Genomic DNA, 25,291 nt, shown 5'->3' on the forward strand with positions numbered 1-25,291 from the left:
CATTCCATGTGTCAATTACCGTGTAGAGCATCATACGCACTTCACTGTCTACTGTGTTATTACAACGTATAATCCAGCAATGTGCAAGTGTAATATTTATGAATATTCCGATCAATTTTCATGGTAATAACGACACAGCGCAATACATATATAGGTGTCGGCCATACTTTTGATATTGGAAAGCCAGTCTGGAGCAGCTAATGAACTGTCTACTGTTACAGTTGGGTGCGTCGTTAAAGCGCGCTCTGATATCAGGGCATAAAGACAATGGTACGGGCGGGCACGTGACACACGCGGCTGTTGAATAATGCAGCGTTCACATCCTGCCACGGCGATATTTCGGGAACGCGGCTATTGTCCCGACCACACCAGGTAGGCGGTTGGGTGGGCGCGCGACTTTCCCGGGGGCCGGAAGCATTCGTTATGGATCACATGGGGTGAATGTTCTGCCAAGGGATCCTTGGCGCCGGTTCCTGTAAGTGCGTTTCCATAAGTACTTAGTGATCCACTATAAAACGGGCCGTGACCTCGCCTTCTGAATTCGATAGAGTTTTCTGAGAATCCGTGAAAACAGTTCAAACATGGAATTTTTCTGGATGATTTTAGGGAATATTCCAGAAAATCCCTTGTTTGCGAACTGCAAGCCCCTAAACTCTCGTTTGCTGTTCTGGTACAGTACCGTATAAAAGTGGAAAATAACCGAGTGGAAATAAGGTACTGAGAAAAATATTTTTGGTTGTAATTTTGTTGAAGTTGACATAATGGGAGCGCCCCTTTACATTGGTAATGTTTTTTGCTGTTACCGTCAACGCTTCTTCCATTGTGCTTATATTTGTGACTGCTGTATATTTGCTCAAACATATAATTATAGCATTCACTTGTCAGGAGCAATAGCATCCTTGTACGTGTTATCGTAGTGCAGTGACATCCCTCATTGATGACATCCAACATGTCAACTTTGAAGGCGGTATCTTACAGCGACTCACATATCAATGTTCATTTTCGTCTTTAATTTTTTTTCTGATGCTTCACCCCGAAGCGTATTTTTCTTCTAAAATTACAAGTACTCCTCTACTTTTATATGCAATGTAACGAGGCTCGGTGTACATGAAAATACTCGTATTAATGCCTGACGGGGGTGTCACTCACCAAGTTGGCGGTGTGCCGAAAAATTTCAGGAAAAAGCCTAGTTCAGTTGTCAATCACGTAACTTTTACTAATTCTCAGCTGGAATTTTTCTAACGATTTTTCTCTACTACATGAGTTGTATGGGTCAACGTCCTCGCAGGGAAGATGTAGTGCCGCGATACCTGGGTTACGAGCACCCCGAAGAAAGTGATCATATCGAGAAAATCCAGCACCGATCCATCTCAAGAATTTTAGGCAACACTAAAAGGTCAATGAACCGAATTTTGCAATTATATATAAAGTATTCCATCACTGATATAGCATATAATTCTCATATGGTACTGTAAAATTCCGAAGCCACCAGTCTCGGCGCGTACAACGCCGGGAAAAGCCTCAACACCAGACAAGCCAAATGCAGGTGCCGGCTGCCCATGGCGATGCCGATCGCCGGGGTTAAACTTCACTGGAACAATACGGTGCGGTCAAACACCAAACTGTATAATATTATTATCTCATATATGGTGCTCGTATAAAATGGATAAACGCGCTTCTGGCTGTTGCGCAGCCCTAACACTGTGTTACGACGACCACATTCGATTGTACAGACTGTAACTGCCAAGTAACCAGTATGGCGTTCATGCGTATAATCTGTTTAGGTAACAGAATACGACTTGGATTAATTAATCACGGGATACTGTATATTTCCTATAAATTAATATAGATGATTATTGGTACTTGTAATGTACAGGAACGCTGGCGATCGCCGCCATCGAGGGCGCTGGCTTGGATGCGTTTCTGGGAAAGTACGAGTCCACCGACCGGCGAGAGAACACCCAGGCCTTTGCCGCCGCGTTAAGTGCGTATCTCTTCAAAACTGGTGTACTACAGAAACTAACGAGTTTTTAATTCATTTTCATATAATTATATATATCGGATTCTTTACCGGATGGGGCTACCGATTTCGGCTTGGTTTTTTAAGCTATAATAGTATAACATTATTTATATATTAGTCTAATACATATTATGAAATATGCTGCGTTTATTAATTAACCAATGCCGAATTACTTAAAGCCATTAATTAGTCATTTACGATGAGAAAAAAGCTTATTTTGTTGGTATTTATTCGTACAAACTGTTTTTTGATACTGTTAAACTGATTGCTGATAACCGTTGAATTACCGGCTTGTGCAGAGCAAGACGACATTCACGCAAAGATCATCAATGAATTTTCCGCCAGCGGCGACGAATACCATCACAAATTCTCCGTGCCCAGCAAGAACTACGTTCAGGATCTGCCGTTCAAACTGGGGGAAGAACGGCAGGCGGCGTTCAATGGGACGAATTATAAAGTACGTGCGCATTTATGTAATACATAATTATTTAAATAGAAAACGAGCTGCCTTTTTAATTAAGCTAAAAGCAGCTAAGTTTAGTTGAGCAGTTGTTTCCTAACTTGGTAGATACAAATTTTTTCAAGCTATCTGTGATGCAATGGCGCATATTTTTAGTCATAAAGATTTTCCAAGGTTTTCTGGAGAAAAACTTGAATCGCAGCATGTGGAGTTCTGTTGTAGTTCTACCTATACATACGTGTAATTAATTTCCAGCTTGCTGTGGTATATGTAACACTGTACACGTTAACTGCAGTACAAGTACACGTTGGAGGGCGATTCACTGAAAGCGAACTTTGACCTTCCGGATCGCCAGGTCGATCAGATGTTTACCTTCTCCGGCAATGAAATGGTCAAAGTAAGAAGGCGTTGCACCTTGAATCTTCTCACCCACAAATCCCAGTTCCCATCATTTGTCTTACAGACATACAAAGTTGGTGACGTCACCGCGAAAGTTTGGTTCACCAAGGTTTAACCGACCAGTTACGATGGCTGATCCGTACAGTAAAACTATCCTGGCAGCAAGTGGCACTATATGCGAGTCGTCGCCTGTGTACTTGACAAATTAAACATCCATTCGCAGATATGTTGTGTTTAATCAACACAGTAAATTGCAGTAATCGTCTGTACCATTAAAACATTTTGTCTCAGCAATAAACAACACCAACAAGGAAGTGTTGCCTCAAAAAGAATTACGTAGAAAGCTGTACTATCTAAACTTACTGTAATTAGAATATCTTTGACACTGCACAAATGTACCATGGTTAAATAATACATTGTAAAAATATAATAACTATAATGTAATACGTATAGTACAACTTTTATTAGTGGATTAGCGCAGACCACTTGTATAGATACCGGAATCTATACATACAAACATGTGACGTCACGGCCGAACCCACAGTGCACTGATTCGCTGCCGCGCAAATTAATGTATGCGTGTATGAAAGCGGTGCCGAAAATCCATCCACGTAAGGCCCTTACGTGTATGCATGTAACTCCACCCCTTTTGATGCATACAAACAAGTAGCGGATCCAGCTGCCAGTCGATCTCAAAATTTCAAACGCTTATCTTTCGTTTACTCCTCAACGGATTTTCCCAATCGACATACCAGAAGATGTAGAAATTAAATTTGAACTTTTTGATATCTGACAAGTGGACATTTATGACAAATCAAGATAATTATGACTGTTTTAGTTTCTCGTAGACTTAACATAGGACACAAGCAACGCCTCCTCGCACGGACCTATGCTGTGTCTACGAGAAACGAAAACAGTCATAACTATCTTGATTTGTCATAAATATCCACTTGTCAGATATCAAAAAGTTCAAATTTAATTTCTACATCTTTTGATATGTCGATTGGGAAGATCCACTGACAGACAAACGAAAAACGAGTATTGTAAGTTTTGGGGATCAACTGGCAGTCTGCTTGTATGTGTGCATGCGAGATGGCTGGCAGCTATACGCGTGGCGCACACCAGCTCGCTCGTATACGTTACGATCTATACAAACACGCCTGTTTCCGGAAGGTTCTGACGTCACGTGTTTGTATGTATAGATTCCGTGTATCTATACAACTGGTCTGCGCTAATCCACTATTACTTTTACGGCATCATACATTCACAGTAGGTCAACAACACTACGTACACACTGCTGTATTAAGACTGAAAAAAACAACCAAATTCTCCAGTAACAATCTTATTCTTTCCTGGCAAAGGGCCCAAAACTGCTGCGGCATTTCCCTTCATGATAGCCAAACTAATGCGCTGTTTAAGAAAGTCCGTGGATCTGCTCTCGCCTGTCTTTTCCCTAATCAGACGTCCAAAGAAACTGACCACTTCCTTAGCAGCTTCTCCTAGGACTCCCATCGTCGCCACAGCAAACGGATAAAACCAGTACGGTCTCCCAGCAAGCGGTAGTTATATCGTTTTCGGTTTTCCGCTTGACGAGCTGCTGCTCCAGCCGCTTTGGTCGATTCTTAATACGTATTTTACTAGATGTACTTGTGCTTATGATTACTCTCTGCAGTTTGCACAGCATAAGCCGGCTGCATTAGAAAAAAAGAAATTTATTAGAGTCGCAATAAAAGGGAAAAACTAGGGCTGCGCAGCGAGTTCATTATTTTAATTTCTATTGCAAAAGGCCCACGTGGGCAGCGGCATTAACCATCCCGTGTAGATATTAGCAGTAAGAATAATACCGTCAGCTGCTGTCAAAACGTGAGATACACCGATCAAGGAAGAAAGTTGCTGCAGCTGAAGCGCTTGTCAGATTAATTACCATGCGGTTTGCTGGCCCAAGGCACGAAAAGATATTTCTTTTTGTTTCGAAATTGTTACTGCAGTGTCAAGAAATTAGATGGCTGCCGTAATTGCGTTTTGCATTGCTGTACTCCGTCCGCTCACGAAGAGGCGCTTGGGTGCTTGTATAAAGCAGTGACCGCAGAGATAACCTTGGAATCTCCCAATAGAATTAATCTTGCAGTAAAAAACGTCAAAGCATAGCGTGACCTGTACATCATGCTGCCTTGACCGGTTGTGCAATCTAATACAATTTTAATTCTACAGAACGAAGCACAGAAACCGGTAGACATAGTAATACACTCCAAGTATATCCGTTATACTACGAACTATGTATGTCCAAACATTACTGCACATGTCATCTGTATATTGCACCGTAAATCTGGGCGCTACTTTCCGTCACTTTTAATTACCGATGAAAAAACTCTTTAATGCGTTCGAGTAGGCTGAATAAAATTAGTCGCCGCTCTTGCGCAACGTTGGGGATGCCGTTGCCGCTTCATCTGCGGTTTAGCCGCGGCAATAATCCCGTCAACACTCCGCTCCGCGCTAATTATAACCGAACGCTTACTGGAGACCATCCAGCGCGCATGTTGCACTGACAAACGCTATCAATCCTGCCAGTAGCGTGTCGCGACTTGTGCAGCTGGTTTACTGTGAATTATTTCTCCACCGTAAACCGCTTTGGCAATATTGTCGCTCCAGTAAGTCATTCTGTTTATCTTAATCCCGTTAGTTGACAACCCACGGATGTCAGTTTAATCAGCTAGCTGGAAATGAACGGTTTATCCACGCGGGTGTCGTTGTCATGTTGCAAGGTAATCCGCTGAGTTGTTCGACGATTGTACGGCAAAGTGTTGTGGATACATTTACCAAGTATGTATTCGCTAAATGAGTGGACAATTAGGACATTTAGGATAATACTCTCTTTCCGCCACTTTTATTACTGAAAGTGTAAACCAGGTGAATTTGTGTTTATAATAAGCGACGCGTACGCTTTAACCGGAACTGCGGTTTCTGAGCAAAGACAGATAGAAACTGGCTTCCGGAAGAGAACAGTCTCCAAAAATTCTGGTGTTGATTGGCCGATAAATGCGCTATTCATCAAACGGGATTTTTCAACCTTCGCAGGTATGAAACAGCACGCTCCGTGCGCTTCCATTCGCCGTGTATCGCCATCTGCAATCGACTGGTACAAGCCACCATCATCGCCTATGTTGTTATGTAAGTGATGCGTTGCAAACTGACACATTCCGTCACGGGTCTGTCCGATCTGATTTGGTATGATGATTGATGTGTCCCATCACTATCGTGTGCAATAGCGAGATCGTGCTACTCCTCTCCCAAATAAACACAGTTCAGACTGGGTTTTTTCTCGGTCAAGCAAAGTAGTAAAATGCGCAAGTATATTTTCAAATGTATGCCGTACTTGCAGCGTGGTTTTTATCATGGATAAAGGCTACCAGCGCTCGGAGGAGGGCGAGAGCAGTGTCGTGGTGCGGGTGGTCGGACTGCAGCAGTCCCTGCGGGAGAACTTCTCCCATCTGGCCGACCGTGATCCCAGCCGACGGGGTTTAATGAACAAAGCGCTGGGATTAACCTGGGATTCGGTGGACACCAGGGTTCCCGCATTGGTCGGCTAGTGTTCCACAAATCGTAATCCGTTTTTACAGAGAAAAAAAACGTCCATCGTAATCCCACCGATATAGCCTCATAGCAGCTGCATTACATGTTTAACACTTGAGTTGAACCAATCAATAAATAAATTAAACTATTACCAGTATATTATACAGTTAATACAACTCTGGAACTAACTGTACACGGTTGTATTGACAGGAACACAACGCCCTGTTTATTACCACCAAGGTTACTGCTACGCCTAAACAAACACAGGGGATCTGCGCTGAAGTACTGAGTTGATTTTTTCTTTCCCATATTCTGGCAGTTATATTGCAGCTGCTCGATTGGTACTATCTAGGATAAATTCAGTGGTGCAGATTGTATGCGCGATTCAGACTGCGAAGTCGGCCGGTCCATCCATTTGGGCCATGGCTTGCTCACCGGCCACTGCAACCGGACGACAAACACCTGCAGTGTACATGCCTGGTGCCCGCTGGAAAACAAGGCCAGGTACAAGCAGCAGCGTTGCTGGTATTCCGTAGAATATCGCTGTCACTGAAGTAATATGGTTGTTGGAGAATAACACTGTGCTGCTTTGCAGCACGACGATGCTGACAGGTGGTGAACGTCTGACCCTACTCGTGAAAAATTACATTGTCTTCCCCAAATTTCGCGTTCGAAGGTAAATTAAATTTCACGATTAAGTTCATCTGTCCAAAGCGGATTATGTCATTATGAAAGCGGATTAAGACTTTAAGGTGTATTCCAGGAGAAACATTGGGGATTTGGATGACAGTTACGTGACAAATTGCTTCTACAATAACGCCACCGATCCACAGTGTCCGGCATTTAATCTCGGCTATATAATTCGCTTAGCGGGAGAGGATTACGACGAAATGGCACGCCACGTACGTTGCCTAAAAGTACACTTACTGTTTTGGATAGATCTAGAATATGCTGTTTTAAATGTAAATTATTCTAAACTACGCATGTACTCTGTACTTTGCCAACGGCAACAGGCCACAGATATTTAGGAGCCGCCGAATTTCCCTTGGCTGAAACGTGTTCGACCATTTGAAATCTACTTTAATGTCGTGCAAAATGACTTATACAAATTCCAGAAAATCTTGAAGTATATGAATTTACGCATCGTTTTAAGGCGAATTGTTAAGGTGATCTGTGAATGATGCCCGTGGATTATTGGGTTTATGATAAATTCGTACTAAACACAGGGAGCCATCCTGAGTTTCGGGATCAAATGGGACTGCGATCTGGACTACCACATTCACCACTGCACTCCCAAGTATTCCTTCCGCCGGCTCGACGAGCGTGAAGGCGTCATCGTACCGGGATGGAATCACCGGTAAGCGCGGACAAATTTAGCCTCTTAGCGGGGCATACGATTTTCAAGGGGCGCGATCTCCATCACTGGCATTTGACGGGATACAACAAAACCGTCGCCGGTATGTGTTGCAGCCGCAGTGGATACTGGGAGGAAGAGGGTGTTTTTACGCGCTATCTGTATAAACACACCGGCATCCGGATCGTCTTCAACGTAGACGCCGTGGCCAGAAAGTTTAGCTACGTACAGACCACCATCAATCTCGGATCCGGTCTGGGACTGCTCGGCGTGGTAAGGCAACAATCTTGCAATCAGCTAAGACTTTTCGAAGCCTGTAGTATAGTTCGGCTGCTTGCTATATCCAGCGAATCGCGCACTGTAGTATATAGTACGGCGTAGCCCGTGAATTGGGATTTGTCGCTGTGTTAATGCGACAGAAACTGGGGGAAAAGCTTTTGCAAAGTATCGTGTACATTAAATAAGTTTACAGCTTCTCTATAAAAAACGGTAAAATTCAGGAGTTTGTAGTCGCGTTTTCATCTGAACGGTTTGCCATTGCAGACGACGATTTTGTGTGATTTCATGCTGTACCACTGCGCTGATCCGCAGAAGCGCTTCTTTCGATCCCATGCCACCATGGTCGATGTTGACAAGGATGCCGATGGCCAATCTTCGTGAGGCGATGTTGTCCTAAATACTAAGGATGAGAAAGATCGTTCAAAGGCGACAGATGCCACTTGTTATTTGATTCATTGGCGTCTTTATTTTTTACCCTTTTCCGTCTGAAAAGTTTTGCTTCTGTTCTTCCAGCTTTTTATTCCTTATTTAAGTTGAATCTTACAGCTAATAAACTGTCTTTGTCGAGCTTCGTATCTAATTTCAAGCTGATATTGTAAATCTTATTTCTAATTTGGTGTTCATTGATTTTCTGAGTGCGTCTGAAATACTAGTATCAATTACGACCACTCATATTAGTTAGCTAACTCATATTAGTTTATAACGGGCTAAGTTAGATTAGTTATATTAAGTTGAGCAACTCATATTAGTTTCTAACGAGCTGAGTTTACGTAAGTCAAGCGCTAGAGTAGGTATTGTAAGTCGTGAATGTTGCTGAAGTAGACAAACCACACTATCGCAGCTAGGCCATACTTACATAACATTTTCAGACCTAACATTCACATTTTCATACATTTTCATTTCGTAGTTTATAAAAAAAATAGGTGTTTGACATAAGATACCGATATTTTTATCAAAGAAGGTTTTTTCCAAAATTTTATCAGAATTTGATGCTATTGCTCATAGTTTTGTAAAATGTGGATGCCTTACAAACAAGCTCGCACGAAACCAACATGCTCGAGGATTCCAGACCGAATGTGCTGTGTATTCAGCGAAAAAAATTTCCAAAAAAGTTGATCCTCCTGCGTACTCATGATGGTCAGTTATTAGCCCGCAGGCCAACACTAAGCCACATGGAAACTAACAGTACTACCAGGCCGTTCAGCCGATAATGTGTGTCTTGCTGCATGTACGCTGGACCATGGGGCATTTAGTCATTGACTGGTAAACGCGTCACACGCTGAATGTGCGCAATATTCGTAGCCACAACAAACTGAACGGCACTTTCACGTTTCGACCCATGCGATTCAGGTCTAGAGTAATCTGTGTAGACAGCAGCAAATATGCAGTGACCAGAGCACATTATCCACGATTCAGTTTTAATAAAACTGAATCGTGCAAATCCCATTGTTAATTGTTCGTCATAATCCTGTTGAAGCAAGCGCTGTACAGCAAAATTTACAGACTAAAATGTCAATTTAAATGTATTCAAATTACGTACGTGTACGGTGTACATACAATTTACGCCATAAATGTGGTTACAGCGATAGGCGATAGCGCTAAGCATGCATACACCTATCGGTGTAGCCACATTTGCGGCGTCCACTGTACACATATCTGTAGCGCCGTTGAGCAGTTGCATCTTACCAAGAAAAGGGTTCATCAACGAATCTTATAAAATTTTTAATGTATCCACAGAATCCGTATTACTCTGTTGTGTTCACCGTTACTAAGTATACGTTATTCGGTCCTCATAAACTGGTCGTCGAAGGAAGACGAAAGTTTCTGAAACATTACTAGATGGTAGTAGATACCTTCGGTCCTCATAAACTGGTCGTCGAAGGAAGACGAAAGTTTCTGAAACATTACTAGATGGTAGTAGATACCTACCTGCAGAGTATTGTGCATATCATTAGAGCTGTATAACGAAACCAAATTAACGAGGGAATATCCGAACCGCCGATCGGTGATTGGTTTGTGAAAATGCATGCTTAAATGAACAAAATCTGAGCGATTTCGAAATAATGATGATTATGTAAACATGAATATTCAAATCGGTACAATCGCAACTTTTCGTGCCGTTGTTTCAGCTGATTACTCCCGCGGCGGTGGTCACCGGCTGCAGCGATTCCATCTGCATGAGATTCGCCTGGCCCTTCGCATCGACGAAATCCTCTCCTTAATGGTTCGCACCGAATGCGGGAAGGTCCGCGAGTGTACCAGCTTCTGCATGGGCACCTTGGTCCAGTACTCCAGTCCAGTACTCCACAATCAAAGTACCCTCTGCGGAGCTGCATCTCCCCGAAGGTCAGCTTGCAGCAGGCGCTGAGCAGCTTAACGACCGACAGGATGACCATCATGGACGTGATCATGATGTTATTTTTTATCGTTGGCATTTGAAACTTTTGGTGCTTGGTCCAATACGTCTGCCAGTCGCTTGAAGGAAATCGGCAAAAAACTTTACAGTATCAGAACGGGAGAAAGCCGCTCCACCTGTTTCCTTTTTCTACGTTGACGTCAGAGATTCGACGCGGTTATGCCGAGGGTTTTTTGGGAATTACCCCGTCTCATATTAACTGGAATGGGTTTTTAATTTAGAAGAAATTCGTGCAAGACGTTGCTTTTTGTTAAACGTACGGAATAAAGTTATGCTAGGCAGTTGTATAACGGTAAAACAGTATACAGCCTGCACAGTGCGATAGGAGTATGTACGCTTCTACATGCCATCTTATGGCATGCGCTATTTCTACGCTCCAAGAGACCCAGATAACCGCTTAGAAAAATAACTTTCGAGAAATTCCTCGTACTTCCATGCTATCGTAGAGAAATCAATTGAAAACCATTCTTTCTTGGTGTCTGTTACTAGCTACTGTACAGGATTTTCAAAATAGTTTAGCAAGTCATAATCTGTACCTTTATATATAAGGCTCACAAGGGAATAAAAATAAAGTAATAAAAAAAGTAATGGAAACAAAGTAATAAAGTAATAAAAAAATAAAGTAAGAAATAAAAATAAAGTAGTAAAAAATCGCTTTTATGTGTAACATTTCTTGTGCTAAACTTCTTCCTGCTACAGCATGGTGCACACAGTGCACCCTGATTACTAAGTGAACGACAACCGCATCACCGCATGCGCAACCGGCAAAAAACGTTCGCGATAATTTTTGCCTTTGTGTATATTCAGATTTTTGCCGGGACGTTTTTTTAACCGCCGGCGAACGGTTTTGCCGGCTGCACGCACTCATGCATCTTGCCGTCCCCTTAAGCACCATTCGGCTTCCGGTTAGCATCCCTTGCCGACCGTGCCAGCCTTTCTCACACACATAGAATACTAGGAAAGTGCACTCGCTTCTGGCGGGCACTGTATGACCGAAGCGTAGCAATAAGTTTATTATCAATCTTTATCTACTTCGTAGCAAATACTTGTCGAATTCTCGTTACGAGTATGAGATATTTAGAGCAAAATCCCGCAACCAGTGGAAGCTTTCGGACCGACGAACATTCCACTGTTCTCAGAACGTAATAAAAATTATGGATGGGATTTGTTTGCCGACCGTACTGAAAGCTTTAATATTTTCTAAAACCTAAAGTGAGATAAATATTTACGGTTTAAATTACGGTGGAGGTAGATCTGAGCCGGCGTAGGCATGGTTTTGCCGGTTGTATAGACGTGTTGCTTACTTGCTCCTTTATGATTTACGAGAAATCTGGTGACGAGCCTAAATCTTTTTTATTTTTTTCCCATTGAAGCTGACTGCAATAACGTTCCCGACATAATACGAAATTTTACTGTTGCAACATGGGTTGGTGGTTAAATATGGTTTTAGAAATACTTGCACGTTTGACTACTGTAGCCGATCAGGTAAGGGCGCCGATCAGGTAAGGATGCCTAATGAAACTACGATCAGGTAAGGACGCCGATTGCCCATGCCGGTATTGCGCTTATCACAACGAGCAGCTGTGGCTTCCGTACTTTGAGGCGTTGCATTTTAATCTTCCTTCCTAGATTTTTCCGTTTGCGTGTGATGTAAAGATTGTGATGCGAAATGAAAAAGTTAAGACCAAAGAAATATATCCCTGAAAATTCAATAAGCAGCGCAGCACTTGTATATGGCTAGTGACCAGTATATGCGGCCAGCACGCTTATGTACATTTTGGTAGCAAGCCCGCGCATTTGTGTATTAGGTGGCGGTGACCGACGGACACCATAGTTTGCTTGTGGCTTGAGTATATACGGCCAGTGCGCATATGTGCATTAGGTGGCAATGACCGACGGACACCACTTTTTTCATAAACGCTGAACACAGAGGACCTTCGCTACGCTTCGGTCGATTAGTTAGAATGGCTGTCGTTACAATTCCACTACAGTTTACTCACAAACGCAGCAGCCGGAAGTAGCGCAATCAACTGTTACTTCATGCTGTATCGTGCGCACGATAACAACAATTACAATCATAGTGCGCACTCTGCAGTACGGAGTGCGCCGTATGTCTGGGCGGTACTCCGTTTCTTTTGATTGCCGATGCAGTAACTGGATCGCGACATCGGCGTTCTAGTCGGCTGATTAAAAATAAGCAGACGCAGCTGTTGCGGTGCCGTTGCACTTCCTTTGCCGTTCGACTGCGGTACAATCTACACACTCCCCTCTGCGCTAAGTATAACCAGCGGCGCTGGAGAGCATCCAAGATGCGATGTTGCAGTCTTGCAGAGGCCAGTGAGTGATTCCCATTAGCCAGAACACATTGGCTTATACTGTACACCCACCGACTTACTGTTAATTATTTTTTCACCGCACTACATTTCGGCTTTGGTAACATTGTAACTGTTCTCTCGTCGTTATGTTGATCGTAATCCAGGAATTTGACAGCCTACAGATGTTAGAGTAATCAGACGGGAAATGCATCGGTTATCCATCCGAGTATCGCTGCCATGTTGGAGGGTAATACGCTGAATTGTGGGACGATTGTGCGGCAGAGTGTTGTGGATACGTTTACCAAGTATGTGTTTACCTGGATGTGCAACTTAGGACAGTATTCCTTCTCGGCACAATCATTGTCGCAAGCGTAATGAAGTGATTCCGATTTCTTACAAAGCGTGCCCTTATCAGAGGCAGTGCGAAACATTCGGCGTAATTACTTGCTTTCTGAGTTACTATTAAAAAACACGCTTTTATTCTGTGGCCAAAATATTCGTCGGCTTGTTGATTTACGAGTATGTCTTTGGTCGGTTGGTTGATTGGCCGGGGCGTGCGGCGGAAAGGGAATAATGTCCTAAATTGTAGTCATCGGTTAGAAAATTCTTGCAATAGTAGTCTTGCAATAGTAGTCATTCTTGCAATAATAATTCTTGCCCTTGCAGGTATGAAACGGCACGCTCCGTGCGCTTCCATTCACCGTGCATTGCCATCTGCAATCGGCTGGTACAAGCCACTATCATCGCCTACGTTGTTATGTAAGTGATGCATTATGTGGCATGAGGGATCGAGTACGGCATGCTGATTGATGCGTCTCATTAGTCAGTCTTCTGTGCAGAGTATCTAGATAAGAACCATGGGATGTTGACGTCCCTTCCTAAAATAAGTCGTTAAAAATAAGTAAACCGAGTTTTATTTCCTTTCTAACAGAATGGCTAAGTACCATTGGCGGTATAGCCACGGATTGTCATTAATTCTTACCGTTTGCAATTTTGACTGTGCTTGTAGCGTGGTCTTCATCATGGATCGAGGCTACCAGCGCTCAGAGGAGGGCGAGAGCAGTGTCGTGGCGCGGGTGGTCGGACTGCAGCAGTCTCAGCGCGAGAACTTCACCCATCTGGCCGACCGTGACCCCACCCAGCGGAAATTGAAGAACAAAGCGCTGGGATTAACCTGGGACGCGGTGGACACCATGGTTCCCGCATTGGTCGGCTAGTGTTCTGCAAATCGTCAAACCGTAAACTTCGTTACCCCCGACATATCATAACCTGGCCTTACCTGCTTGTAACGCTTTAGTACATGAGCTTTACTGCTGCGTTAAAAGCGCTTCCGCCATATGATTTTGCGTAGCACACTCAACTGCCGTCATACATCTCTGGTGCATTTCATACCGCTTGATAAACATGACCTAATTTTTTTGTCTCTTGAAAAAAAATTTATGTACTAATTTGTTTAACAGGAGAACAACGCCCTGTTCATCACGACGAAGGTGACCGCCACTCCTAAGCAGACACACGGGATCTGCGCCGAGGTACTGTATAACGCTGGCTTGATCGTCCTCTTGGGCAGTTATTTGCATGGCTTTTGGCTGATTGCTTTCCAGGATAAATTCACCGGTGCAGATTGTACGGGCGATTCAGACTGCGAAATCGGCCGGTCCATCCATCTGGGCCACGGGTTACTCAACGGCCACTGCAATCTGACCACCCACACCTGTAATGTACATGCGTGGTGCCCGTTGGAGAACGAGACGTCCAGGTGAAACACACGTGCTTTTAGCGTTTGACTGGAAAATTGCACTGCTGTCTTTGCAGTACGACCACACTGACTGGAAGCGAACATCTCACCCTTCTTGTTAAAAACTACATTGTCTTCCCCAAGTTTCGCGTTAGAAGGTAAAAGGTATAGCGAAATCAATAATAAGCTATAGTGAAAGCATTTTGCTTCATTGGAATGTGCTAGGAGGAACTTCGGGGATTTGGATGATAGCTACGTGAGCAACTGCGTATTTAATAACGCCACCGACCCGCAATGTCCGGCATTTAATCTGGGATACATCATCCGGTTAGCGGGAGAGGATTACGATGAAATGGCGCGCCATGTACGTTACTCACGAGTATTTTTGTATTTTTGTCTATCAGCTACGATTAGCGTGTCCTCGTGCGATAACTCGGTGCGGTTAGTAACTAATGACGTTCAACTTATTTAGTACAGTAGCTCTTCTAAAACAGATTGGCTGTTGTAAATTATGTTGGTTCGCAGTCTGGAAATTTGATTTAGCTCGTTACTGAATTTTTCTGTCTCGCGAATTACGCAGCGTAAGACGGACTATCTTGATGTTGCTGCGTTTGCAATTTTCGCAGGGAGCCATCTTGAGTTTCGGGATCAAATGGGACTGCGATCTGGACTTCCACATTCACCACTGCACGCCCAAGTATTTCTTCCGCCGGCTCGATCCACGCGAGGGTGTTATCGTACCGGGATGGAATTACCGGTAAGTGCGGAATCATTTTTTTATCACGACTGGGTCTGCAATTTTCCCCATGGCGCTTTCTCCATCACAAATGACACTAACTATATTAAACTAATAACACTGCCTATATTAAAAGTATTAATAACACTGCCTGTACTTTTCTACAGCCGCAGTGGATATTGGAAAGAAGAAGGCGTCTTCACGCGCTATTTGTACAAACACACCGGCATCCGGATCGTCTTCAACGTGTACGCCGTGGCCAGAAAGTTCAGCTATGTACAGACCACCATCAACCTCGGTTCCGGTCTGGGTTTGCTGGGCGTGGTAAGGGACAAGATGTTGGTCGGGATTTGTCCGAACCTTTATCCATGAACTGAATCTAGCATCTTACAAGATACTCAAAACGCTTAACACGGCGTACTAGCGATACATTAATTAATGTATCACGTGAATAGTACGCAGATAGATTTATGTGTCAGCATAATTATTAATAAACAACAAACCACGTAATGATCTTCCTGTCTTTTTAGCAGCGATCTCGCTTATTTACAAGTAGCAGAAAGCGGTGAGTGCTGTACAACAATCGCCACCTAAACTGCCTTGTTATTGCAGACAACGATTTTGTGCGATTTCATGCTGTATCACTGTGCGAGTCCCCAGAAGCGCCTCTTTCGAGCCAATGCCACCATGGTGGATGTTGACAAAGATACTGACGACAGGTCTTGAGGGAAAGATGTGCTGCCCGGAAAAAAAAACGGGAAAGACAGCAGATGCATAGAACGTTCCAGAATTAATTAGCGTCTCATTGTTAAGGACTACTTTTAATGTCCCGTGAATATTTGTTTTGGCGCTTTTCCAGCTTTTGCTCATGTACTACATGTAAGTTAATTGTTGCACAAATCTAGCGTTTTCTATGGCGCTTACATATTGTTATTGGTTTCCTTCTATGTAAGAATTCCGGCATCACGAAATAAGCCCAAGCACTCTGTAAATGCCGGTCGTTATTGTCTGCATGGCTAAGAAGAACAACCTCAACATGTACGTACGAGAAACGCTTCAGCAATGTATTAAAAATTGCGATAGACTTGACAAGCAACCAAAAGCTGCACAAGTGCATTATAGACAGTGGTAGTAAATTTAGTGCATATACGAGTACATCACCAATCGCATACACACCCTATAAACAAAGTGGTGCAAGTGGCAATAGGATGTACAAACTACAAGTACTGCTTAGGAAAGTTTAGAGGCCGATTAGCAACAGATTCAGCATTCCCGAATTTGTTTCTATTGTGTACCATCGTGGATAGTGGAAACGGATCCGTTAACTCCTTTGTCCAAATCTAGATTTATAAAAAGCTCTTTAACTTTTCTTCGTGAGATATCTTTTCAGTTGTTAAAAGTATAAAAACAAGTAGAAGTTGTCAAATTTTGCGGCCCAGTGTTAATCTGTTTAGGATGTGCAAAGCGTGATAAAAGTTTCCCTAGAGTAATGCACGAAATGAGACCTTTCTTCTTTACTGGAATATTAAATGCTGGTATAATAAAGCACTTACAATAACTAGTTTGGTTGAAAATTTAATTTGGGTTTATGTATACTACAATAACTAATTCGGTTTAAGAGTTTTCACAAGACGCATCACAGCGCACAACATACAAATGCCTGCTTTCTATTTGACAGAACAGTGATGGAAACTCGAGAAAGGACAGACCGGACAAATCAGTCAGAACCGCTGCCGGCATCTCCAGGTCGCCGTATATTCCAGAATTCTGCGCGATTCCGTGCATGTGATGCCCATGCGGCCATGCCACACTTCATGCTTGAAACCGGAGCAGTTGCACCTTCACGTGCAGCACCCAGTATGACAGTTCCCGCGGCCGCAGCGTTGGACCGGGCTTCGTCGCCGTGAGCCAACCACCCTGATCGGCTAGTCCCTGATCGGCCGATCACGACCCAGCCGATCGGGATAGTTGGTTGCTTCCTCTATACCGGTGACACTCGCAGCAGTATATCTGTAAAAGCAGCAGAGAAGAGCAGCATATTTGTTATGGCAGAGCAGTATATTTGTGAAACCTGAAGGGCAATTCTTGAAGTGCCTGATAAAATGCCAGAACACGGGACTTTACGGACCGCGGTGGTGAAGCGGTGTGGCCGCTTAGACCGATATCGTTGCGCCGCACATGAAAGGAACAGTACAGTGTACAGGATTTGCTGTGCCAGCGCGTCTGATACGACGCTGACTCAGACGAGCCTGGCAACAACACATCCAGTAAGTAACAGCTAGATCGGGAGAAATTAAACCATGGCCACGCTTCTCACCACGGCTGTAGGTGTTTGTCTTGTGGCGGATGTGGAGAATTCCTCAAGATCGTCCGTGTAACACGGGCGCGAACGTGTGAGCCTTCAGGCAGACATGTGTTTGAACGAGTGGAGCTTTATAGTCCGGGGGAGCTCGAGGTGGGCTGTTTTGGCGCCCCATATTCCGCTCCTAACTCTCGTACGCGTTCGCTGTTTTGCGAACATCAGATCACTGAACTATGCTTTTAGCAAACATATATAGACAGAAGAGAATATTGTCCAGGCAGACAGAGAATATTGTCCGGTATATAGACAGACAGAGGATATACCTAGCCCGGAATAATTGCAATAGTGCAAATCACAATATGCTACGGACAAGCAAATTCCTTCCTCCACCGTACCGGCTATCCGCGGGTTTTGTCCACTTTGATGTGACGCAAAGATTGAGCGACTTCCATTGTACGAGTACTTTGGCGGTCAAGCAGGCACATCTTGGCGAGATTCTTGTTAGGTTTACCTTCTCGTCCTAGCTACTGTAGCAGGGAAACGGGGGATATTAATGAGATTGGTGCGCTGATAATTGCCTCACACCGGCACAACACCTCAGCGAACATCCGGAGAATGTTTTGGCATTCCTTTCTTAATCTCGTAAATTTCAGGAAGTGTAATTAAATAGATCGTGCTTTCTCCGTGATTTCCAACATCTTGGATCCTGAGATATAAATTATATACACACCTATACCTGCAGTTTGGTGCGCGTTAGTGCGCCTCACGATGAAAGTCATCGCTTAACCGCTGCGAAGAACAGATCGATACCAGGCTACCAGCATGGCATTGTTAGGTGGTGTGCATTGAACAGTGCTGGGTACCGTGTATGTACTCAGTTGCATTTTATACCGCAGTCAAAAATGAGCCGTACAGTTTTCAGCGCACATTACCAAGATTTATGCAGCTAACACGATGGAGAGGCTGATTTACCGGCAAACACGGACGTACTGTACGGGTGGCAGCTGTAGGACGGTATACCGGGAAAAGTGCAAGTACGTAATTTATTAGCAGAATATCAATTATTGCAGATTAAGAATTCTGCCGGTGACTAGCATATCGAAGCTCGCCTCTGCCATCGGAAGTGGCTTTTCGTATAGTCATTTAACACAAACAGCAGTTTCCGTTTTATAATTACAGTTCGCTGGCAAGAATGATTTGCCCAATCCCCAGTGAAGTGCCACCAAGAGGACCAATCTCCTGCTTCAAAAGCTGTCCTAACGTCCTCTTCCTGACAGCCTGCAAGATGCTGGCGTCTAAAGACGCAAGTCACCGGGAAATTACGTCTTCTGTTCGATGTAGGCATTTGGACTTTAGATTTTTAGTCGGGCGCTGACCGCGGTATAACGGTCTGCTAATTGTTCGCACATCTTTCAGACAGCTTCAATAATTTACGCAATTTCTGGTTGGCTTTGTGCTGCCATGAGGATTAACTTCACTGTCCACTGTCCAATGCTCACTGCAGCTACGCTGACTACAGAGACAACTTTGTACACGATAAATTTTTCAGGACAACTTTCCTGACAGTATTCCACCGTATCCTCTACGTTTCCCTCATGTATGTTTATAATGTTCCAGTATGCCCTTTTTTATTTCACTGCTCCCGTTTCCCACCCGTACGTATTTCTACAGTATGATGCCAGAATGATGCAATTTTTTGTGTTTCCCATGCAATTTACCAAGAAGTCCACGAACCTTAAGGAACCCAAGAAAATTACCGTTGGATGCACAAAGGATACGGTGCGGATACTGTGCGATAGTTAGGAATTAGGATAGCTAGCCACGATATTCTCACAGTATCCTACGTGTATCCCAAAGCATCCTGCTGTCTGCAGCTTAGTTGCGGGTTATAAGCAGCACTTGTATCCGTAATCATCTATGTATGCATCCTTACTGTATTCATAAATCCTTACTGCATCCTTACTCTATTCGTCGCGTGTCCCGCTTGTATCGTGATAATTGTCTTAGATATCTCAATGGGATACACGAGGGAAACATAAAGGATACTGCAAAAATACAGTAGGATACAAGACGCTATGGAGGCTGTACAAGCCAGTAAAGATGCCCTAAAAATTTAACTTGCATTACAGTGTACACGATTCGCCGTTGCCAGCGCATCTGATACGACCACTGACTCAGATGAAATCATAAACGGCACATCATGTTACATGTCATGCAACACATCGAACACCACAAATGAGTTGCGATTACCGAACATTATATTTTATATTTTATCAGAGCACTGGCAAGGACAGTTATGCCGGGAGAAAGCCATGGTCAAGCTTTTCACGACGGCTACAAGTGTCACTATGCAGCCGGACGCGAAGAGTGCCTTGAGATCGTCCGTACGGTTTCTCTTCAGGCACACAACCGGGTGTACATCGGCTACCGCAGACTGTACATAGAGTCCGATTTGTACGGCCGTCACACAGTGTGAAGGTCGTACATATCCCACACTATGTACAGTCTGCGACGAGGATGCTGGCAACGGAGCCGGTGGTGGTTCAGTAGCGGTATCACTGGACAGATCCAATGGAACACTCACAGACTCCATCTCCCTTCGGAAATCCAGACGAATCGGCGTCAACGGTTTGTACTCGGGAATTGAGGTGTTCCTGGGCTTTAACGCCACACGTAGACGTGTTAATTCACGTACGATATACTGCTCTTCTGGTTTGACCTCGCAGAACGCCAAATGCGTCAGTTTTGAACTCTTACGCGCCACGCCCCAGGGGTTCTCAGTCCTCGGCCTTTCTTTTGAGCATCATCAGGATCGGAGGCGTATGTAAATACCTCCGGATCTTCATGTTACTCAAAAGAAATTTCCTAATAACGACATCGCGTTCTAACTCAATGGACGAGTGTGGCGACACATTTGCTTGCATTTGGGGCGCTTGGATCTTGATTCAACGTTAACACAACAGCGCTTTCCTGGGAACGAACCACGGTGTTCCTTCCATCTGACAATGGTTCCAACTCTTTCGACAGTGGAGCTGCCCTGAAAACCGTCTTTGGAAACCGGTGAAATTGCGCCCGCCAGAAATATTGCAGCAGGAATAATTGTCGAGGAGTGTTCTACCAGCAGGCTTTTCCCGTGGTCAACCATTTTTTTTACGATACACGATTACTGCTTTGTACCCGATCATCCGATGATACCCTACGATGACGTAGGTATCCCACGTTATCATTTTGTGTAGCGCAAGCAGTTAATACTTTATCTGATAAAGGATTATCTGATTGCTAAATGACGAACATACGCCCACACCCTTCTGGGTCGATGAAATCCAGACTTTGTTCCCGTTGCCGGTCCAAATAATAGACGTCAACATCAGGCCGATTTTGTCTTCAGTGACTTGCGTAATAGGATGAACTTACCGTAACCACAAGATTCGCATCCCTTTTCGGCAATTAAACAAAAATTCCGTCCAGTCGTTAACGCCTACTCGGTATCTTCAATTAGCCAAGAGCAGCCCGTTTCTTTTTAAAGATCAGGATCCTACTTTAGGTTCTCTTTAAGGTCCTCTGTTGTCGTCCTATAACCCAGAGCGGCCACAATTACAGATTACAGTTTCTTTTCATAGCTATTGGAGTTTATCCAGTTATTGGCTGAGCGCCTTCCATTTTCCAAGGCCCAGCTGAATCGAGCTTCAGTTCTTTTTTAACCGGGGATCTATTGCACTGATTTGACTGGAATCCTGGAATTGCGATGGTGCGAATTACAACATTGCACTGACAAACAAATTTTTTCGTCGTCATACCCGTTAATCGCGGTTTTATCCACTTTGATGTGACACCGAGATTGAGCGACATCCATTAAGTACATACAGTCTGTATACTGAAGCAGTCAAGCCAACATCACGGGAACCTGGCCAAAGATGCACATCTTCGGCGAGGTTCCTGGGATATTTGGCCGCCAAGCCATGCAGTGGGCCATCGAAAGAGCGATTTCCGCGGAAATCGACAGCTCGCTGGTCTTCGCCGCACACCTAGTATTTTACGACACACAACCTCAGCGAGCATCTACCCCATATTTTAGCCCTCCATTCTTAAGACGAAACATTTCAAAAAGTATAATCAAATAGAATGAAAACGTGCTTTCTCTGTGATTTCCAATATCTTGGATCTTCAGATCCGTATATCGGCACCTGCAGTATGACGCGCAGTAGAGCGCGTCACGATGAAATTCATCGGTTACCAGTGGCGAAGAACAGATCGATATCCGCGCGGAACTGCACGCTGATACACGGAACTGCAAGTGCGCATTGTAGCTACGTTGACTACGGGATCTATAGATTAGGACGATTTGGTAAACGGTATCACTTTTTCTGGGCACCTTCCCTGACTTGTATCCACAGTATCCCGCCGCATCCTGCAATAGCGCCCAACGTTGTCTATGGCCCGGTTGGTGCACGTTACATTTTTCAAGGCCTCTACTTTGGCTTGTATGTAAAGTACTTCAAGTACGTATGTGAAGTACCATAGCATCTTGTATCCTACCGTATTTTTCCAATACTAGAAGTACCCTTTATGTATCCCTCGTGGATTCCACTGTGACGACATCGTCTTTAGTCGCACCGCATGACCATTAGTCACCGGAAGCCTACGTGCAGGTATGCCCTGCAAATTCCTGCGCGGTCATATGGCATCACGCTGACCGCATATTACATCATCATGCCGTCATGCACTCTGTCATTGGCTTGTCGCCACACCAGCCCCACCCATGGCAGCCGAGCCCATCCGGACCAGGACCATATATTGTAAAGCACCCCTCCACACCGTACCAGACAGTAGTCCGACAGCAGTCCACCAGCAGTCTACCACTCGACTACCAGCCTACACCTGGATTACCTAGCATTAGCATTGTTATTGTGGGCATAGTTGTTTATATTGAATAAAGGTCACTGTCATACGGGTGCGTTGCCTAATCGTTATAGGGACACATAGGTAACACATAAAGGTCATCGTCGACCTGCACAGGTGTAGCACAGGTGCGCTTACAGGAGAACTCTATACTGCGACACCACTGAGAAATCTAAGACAATTATATCAAGATTGTTACGATAATATGAATATCTATAAATAGTATGTTCTTATTTCTTAAGCAGTTCCAACGTAACAGATCCGCTGTGCTACTGTAGTTCACATCGTATCTACAAGTTCACATCTCTGCGTTCTCAATCTATACTCGGACCTTTGGGACCAGACGCCTCGGACACTCGGACCTTTGGGACCAGACGCCTCTCGCATGGTCACCGAGCTCGGGTACGAAGAAACGGGCGAGATACGGGCAATTGAGTATCTGCGCCAGCGGTTCAGCATTGAAATTCAACGCGGAAATGCGGCGCCCGTCATGGAAACAGCACCAGCATCGGCTAATTTATATGAGATGTTCTGTATAATTAGACCGTCTGTTTCTGTTGTCGGTTGAGGCTGTGGATTAAGTACATCTTTATTATGATAGAAAAATAGTGTGAGTTTTGTATACCGCCAAATAAAAAGTAAAAAAATCTCTACATACTGTTCTGTATATAAGCCGGCTACTGTACCATTATGCAATATCATTGTACGAAGATGCTACCTAACGACTGAGCAAAGCAGCATACAGGAGAAAAGCGTTCCCATGAATATTTACGTCAAAGATTGTCGCTGGAGATTCAACGAGGAAATGCGGCTTCAGTTTTGGGCACAATGGAAGGAGCGGAAAAGTTTAATGAAGTTTTTATGTTGTAAAAACTGATGTTTTTAATTATTGATTAAGATGTTGTACCACAGGTGAATAAAGTAATGCAAACTGAGCAATACATGGTTAACAAACGCTTACGCAAACCAACATGTATCAAGATACAAGTGGGATACATTAAGGATAAGGATATACAATAAGGATACAATGCACATTAGGATACTGATGCTGTTTATAACCCGCAATGAAGCTGCAGAGTGCAGACTGCAGGATGCGTTGATGACTGTGGATAGAGTCTGTACACTTAGAATACTGTGAGTTTACAGTGGCTTTTAAGGGGAGGGCTATGAGATGAAAGTGGGTCTGGGAAAACATGAATAAGTTTAAAACAACTGAAAGAACACTGTTGCCATTGTTCTGACTGCATGCGCAAAAGGTTTCGCCACACAATGGTGTGCTGCGATCTTGTCTGCGCTCTGTCTAGACAGAGCTATTCAAGAAACAAAGAAAAAACTTTGGAATCAAAAGTTGAATGAGAAAGTATTTACGAATGAGATGCAATACACATCATTGGATGTGTTTTAGCCTGGAAAGCTTATATTCTCCAACATGTTAATAAAAAATGTTGTTAGTTTACAAAAAAATTGAGAAAAACACTTTTTAAAAAGTGTTTTTTTCAGTTTATTCAAACATGCTTTGTTGGATTACAGCGGAGTGTCGGTATATAAGCTTTCTAGAAAATAACACATTATCTGATGCCCATTTGGAAAGTGTAGCAAGTTTTACAATGAAGTTATCGATTTTTAAAGCCCTTTAACTAGTTTTTGGAAAACGTCAGCTGAATGGAGGGCTTGTTGACTGACCGGCAGCAATGTGTGCCAGAGCCGGCTACCCATGCCCGCGCTTGCAGAAAGAGATCAGACAGGACATAGCTTGAGAGGGAAGAATGTGTTTGTTCCGGCCAGAGGACAGCATCAGGTGTTCTGTCTGAGATCTTCTGGGACATATCTGCCATGTGGCTGGCCATGGCTAGCCGATAACATCACTGCATTTATTACGCCGCTGCTGACCCGGTCATGTTTTTTTACTAATAACTTATGATCACAGTTTACGATATCGTATTGGTACACACTCTCTGGAAGCCCGAAAAATTCCCTACAAGCTGATGTTAAAATTAGAAACTTATTAAACGAAAAGTCATCTCATAGTGGTCCCCTTAAAGGTGAAACGAATGCAAACACCATTAATTTGAAATTCAGCACGTACAATCTTACATGATTCCCCTTGTTAATATGGTCATTCTTTTTAACTCAGAATCCTACAGTATCCTCACATCATCCATTTTACATCCACTGTGTATCCTCTTAATTTTCGTAGACTGCTTTGTTTTCGTGGGTTTCTTATTGTTAGTACATAGAATAGAGGGTATGCGAGGTACATGAAAGACATATACTTACTACCATCAAACTGTATCTGTACACGCGTGGGATACGGCAGAAATAAAAAGGACGTACTGGAAAATTAGAAGTACTTTCCATACATAAACGAACGATCGGATTCGGCAAACTCATAAGTCATGGGCGCTGGTAGTCGCCTGGAACGTTTTCCCTTGTGAAAACCAGGAGACCAATCAGAATAAGGCATTGACGCTTAACGGCACGTGTTCAGTGGTCTTGTGACGTAAGTGGCTAAATAGTGTAAACTGCACTAACTTCAGCACTTGTCTTGGTCCCGCTTGTAAACTTGTCTTGGTCTACTTATAAATCATTATAAAATCGCATTAATAAAAAGCCGTCATCGCACAATACGGAACCAGCGTACGTACAGTACGCATACCGAATGGATATGTGCCACCCGTTATGCAAGCAACAGCAACAAGAAACCGCGATCGAAATCTCCCGTGCACGGATGCACCCGGGCTGGATGATGGATGCACCGCGCCGCTGTAAATAAAGACACACATACGCTCCCATCAAATCGGAT

The 25,291-nt window shown here is 43.9% G+C and overlaps 3 protein-coding genes and 1 long non-coding RNA gene across 5 annotated transcripts; 3 read left to right on the forward strand and 1 right to left on the reverse strand.

Moving 5' to 3' along the window:
* The first annotated feature begins 1,684 nt into the window (after window positions 1-1,684).
* Window positions 1,685-3,175, forward strand: LOC129595487 (secretory-abundant heat soluble protein 1-like). Its single transcript, XM_055492512.1, has 5 exons — window positions 1,685-1,784; window positions 1,877-1,984; window positions 2,320-2,477; window positions 2,776-2,877; window positions 2,944-3,175. The coding sequence occupies exons 1-5, from the start codon at window positions 1,757-1,759 to the stop codon at window positions 2,992-2,994; spliced, it is 447 nt and encodes a 148-aa protein (XP_055348487.1). The 5' UTR covers window positions 1,685-1,756; the 3' UTR covers window positions 2,995-3,175.
* Window positions 3,176-5,351: 2,176 nt separating this feature from the next.
* LOC129595480 (P2X purinoceptor 4-like) lies at window positions 5,352-8,590 on the forward strand. Its single transcript, XM_055492504.1, has 10 exons — window positions 5,352-5,699; window positions 5,955-6,047; window positions 6,259-6,457; window positions 6,660-6,731; window positions 6,802-6,953; window positions 7,045-7,125; window positions 7,213-7,351; window positions 7,676-7,806; window positions 7,920-8,076; window positions 8,347-8,590. Exons 1-10 carry the CDS (start codon window positions 5,632-5,634, stop codon window positions 8,461-8,463), a joined length of 1,209 nt encoding a protein of 402 aa, XP_055348479.1. The 5' UTR covers window positions 5,352-5,631; the 3' UTR covers window positions 8,464-8,590.
* A 4,145-nt stretch (window positions 8,591-12,735) lies between these two features.
* On the forward strand, window positions 12,736-16,343 carry LOC129595461 (P2X purinoceptor 4-like). 2 transcript variants are annotated; one of them, XM_055492483.1, is made up of 10 exons: window positions 12,736-13,118; window positions 13,480-13,572; window positions 13,823-14,021; window positions 14,274-14,345; window positions 14,418-14,572; window positions 14,629-14,709; window positions 14,777-14,915; window positions 15,178-15,308; window positions 15,455-15,611; window positions 15,900-16,343. In XM_055492483.1, the coding sequence occupies exons 1-10, from the start codon at window positions 13,051-13,053 to the stop codon at window positions 16,011-16,013; spliced, it is 1,209 nt and encodes a 402-aa protein (XP_055348458.1). In that variant the 5' UTR covers window positions 12,736-13,050; the 3' UTR covers window positions 16,014-16,343. The 2 variants fall into 2 exon arrangements, with proteins under 2 accessions (XP_055348458.1, XP_055348457.1); XM_055492482.1 differs by lacking the exon at window positions 12,736-13,118 and adding an exon at window positions 13,140-13,408.
* A 202-nt stretch (window positions 16,344-16,545) lies between these two features.
* On the reverse strand, window positions 16,546-18,323 carry LOC129595479 (uncharacterized). The gene is made up of 3 exons (XR_008691324.1): window positions 17,605-18,323; window positions 16,997-17,536; window positions 16,546-16,627 (listed from the first exon to the last, which is right to left on the reverse strand). It is a non-coding gene; the product is annotated as an uncharacterized LOC129595479 (long non-coding RNA).
* Window positions 18,324-25,291: the final 6,968 nt, after the last annotated feature.

Source organism: Paramacrobiotus metropolitanus, unplaced genomic scaffold, assembly GCF_019649055.1.
Source record: "Paramacrobiotus metropolitanus isolate TYO unplaced genomic scaffold, Prichtersi_v1.0 Parri_scaffold0000078, whole genome shotgun sequence".
Lineage (NCBI taxonomy): Eukaryota > Metazoa > Tardigrada > Eutardigrada > Parachela > Macrobiotidae > Paramacrobiotus > Paramacrobiotus metropolitanus.

Bases quoted from the DNA above. Each gene is read 5' to 3' on its own strand.
- LOC129595487 (XM_055492512.1), top strand. From the start codon at position 1,757: ATGGCGTTCATGCGTATAATCTGTTTAG. The intron at 1,985-2,319 runs GTGCGTATCTCT...CGGCTTGTGCAG, and splicing joins GGCCTTTGCCGCCGCGTTAA to AGCAAGACGACATTCACGCA. The intron at 2,878-2,943 runs GTAAGAAGGCGT...TTTGTCTTACAG, and splicing joins CCGGCAATGAAATGGTCAAA to ACATACAAAGTTGGTGACGT.
- LOC129595461 (XM_055492482.1), top strand. From the start codon at position 13,335: ATGTCTTTGGTCGGTTGGTTGATTGGCCGGGGCGTGCGGCGGAAAGGG. The intron at 14,573-14,628 runs GTGAAACACACG...CTGTCTTTGCAG, and splicing joins TTGGAGAACGAGACGTCCAG to TACGACCACACTGACTGGAA. The intron at 15,309-15,454 runs GTAAGTGCGGAA...ACTTTTCTACAG, and splicing joins GTACCGGGATGGAATTACCG to CCGCAGTGGATATTGGAAAG.
- LOC129595480 (XM_055492504.1), top strand. From the start codon at position 5,632: ATGTTGCAAGGTAATCCGCTGAGTTGTTCGACGATTGTACGGCAAAGT. The intron at 6,048-6,258 runs GTAAGTGATGCG...CCGTACTTGCAG, and splicing joins ATCATCGCCTATGTTGTTAT to CGTGGTTTTTATCATGGATA. The intron at 7,807-7,919 runs GTAAGCGCGGAC...TATGTGTTGCAG, and splicing joins GTACCGGGATGGAATCACCG to CCGCAGTGGATACTGGGAGG.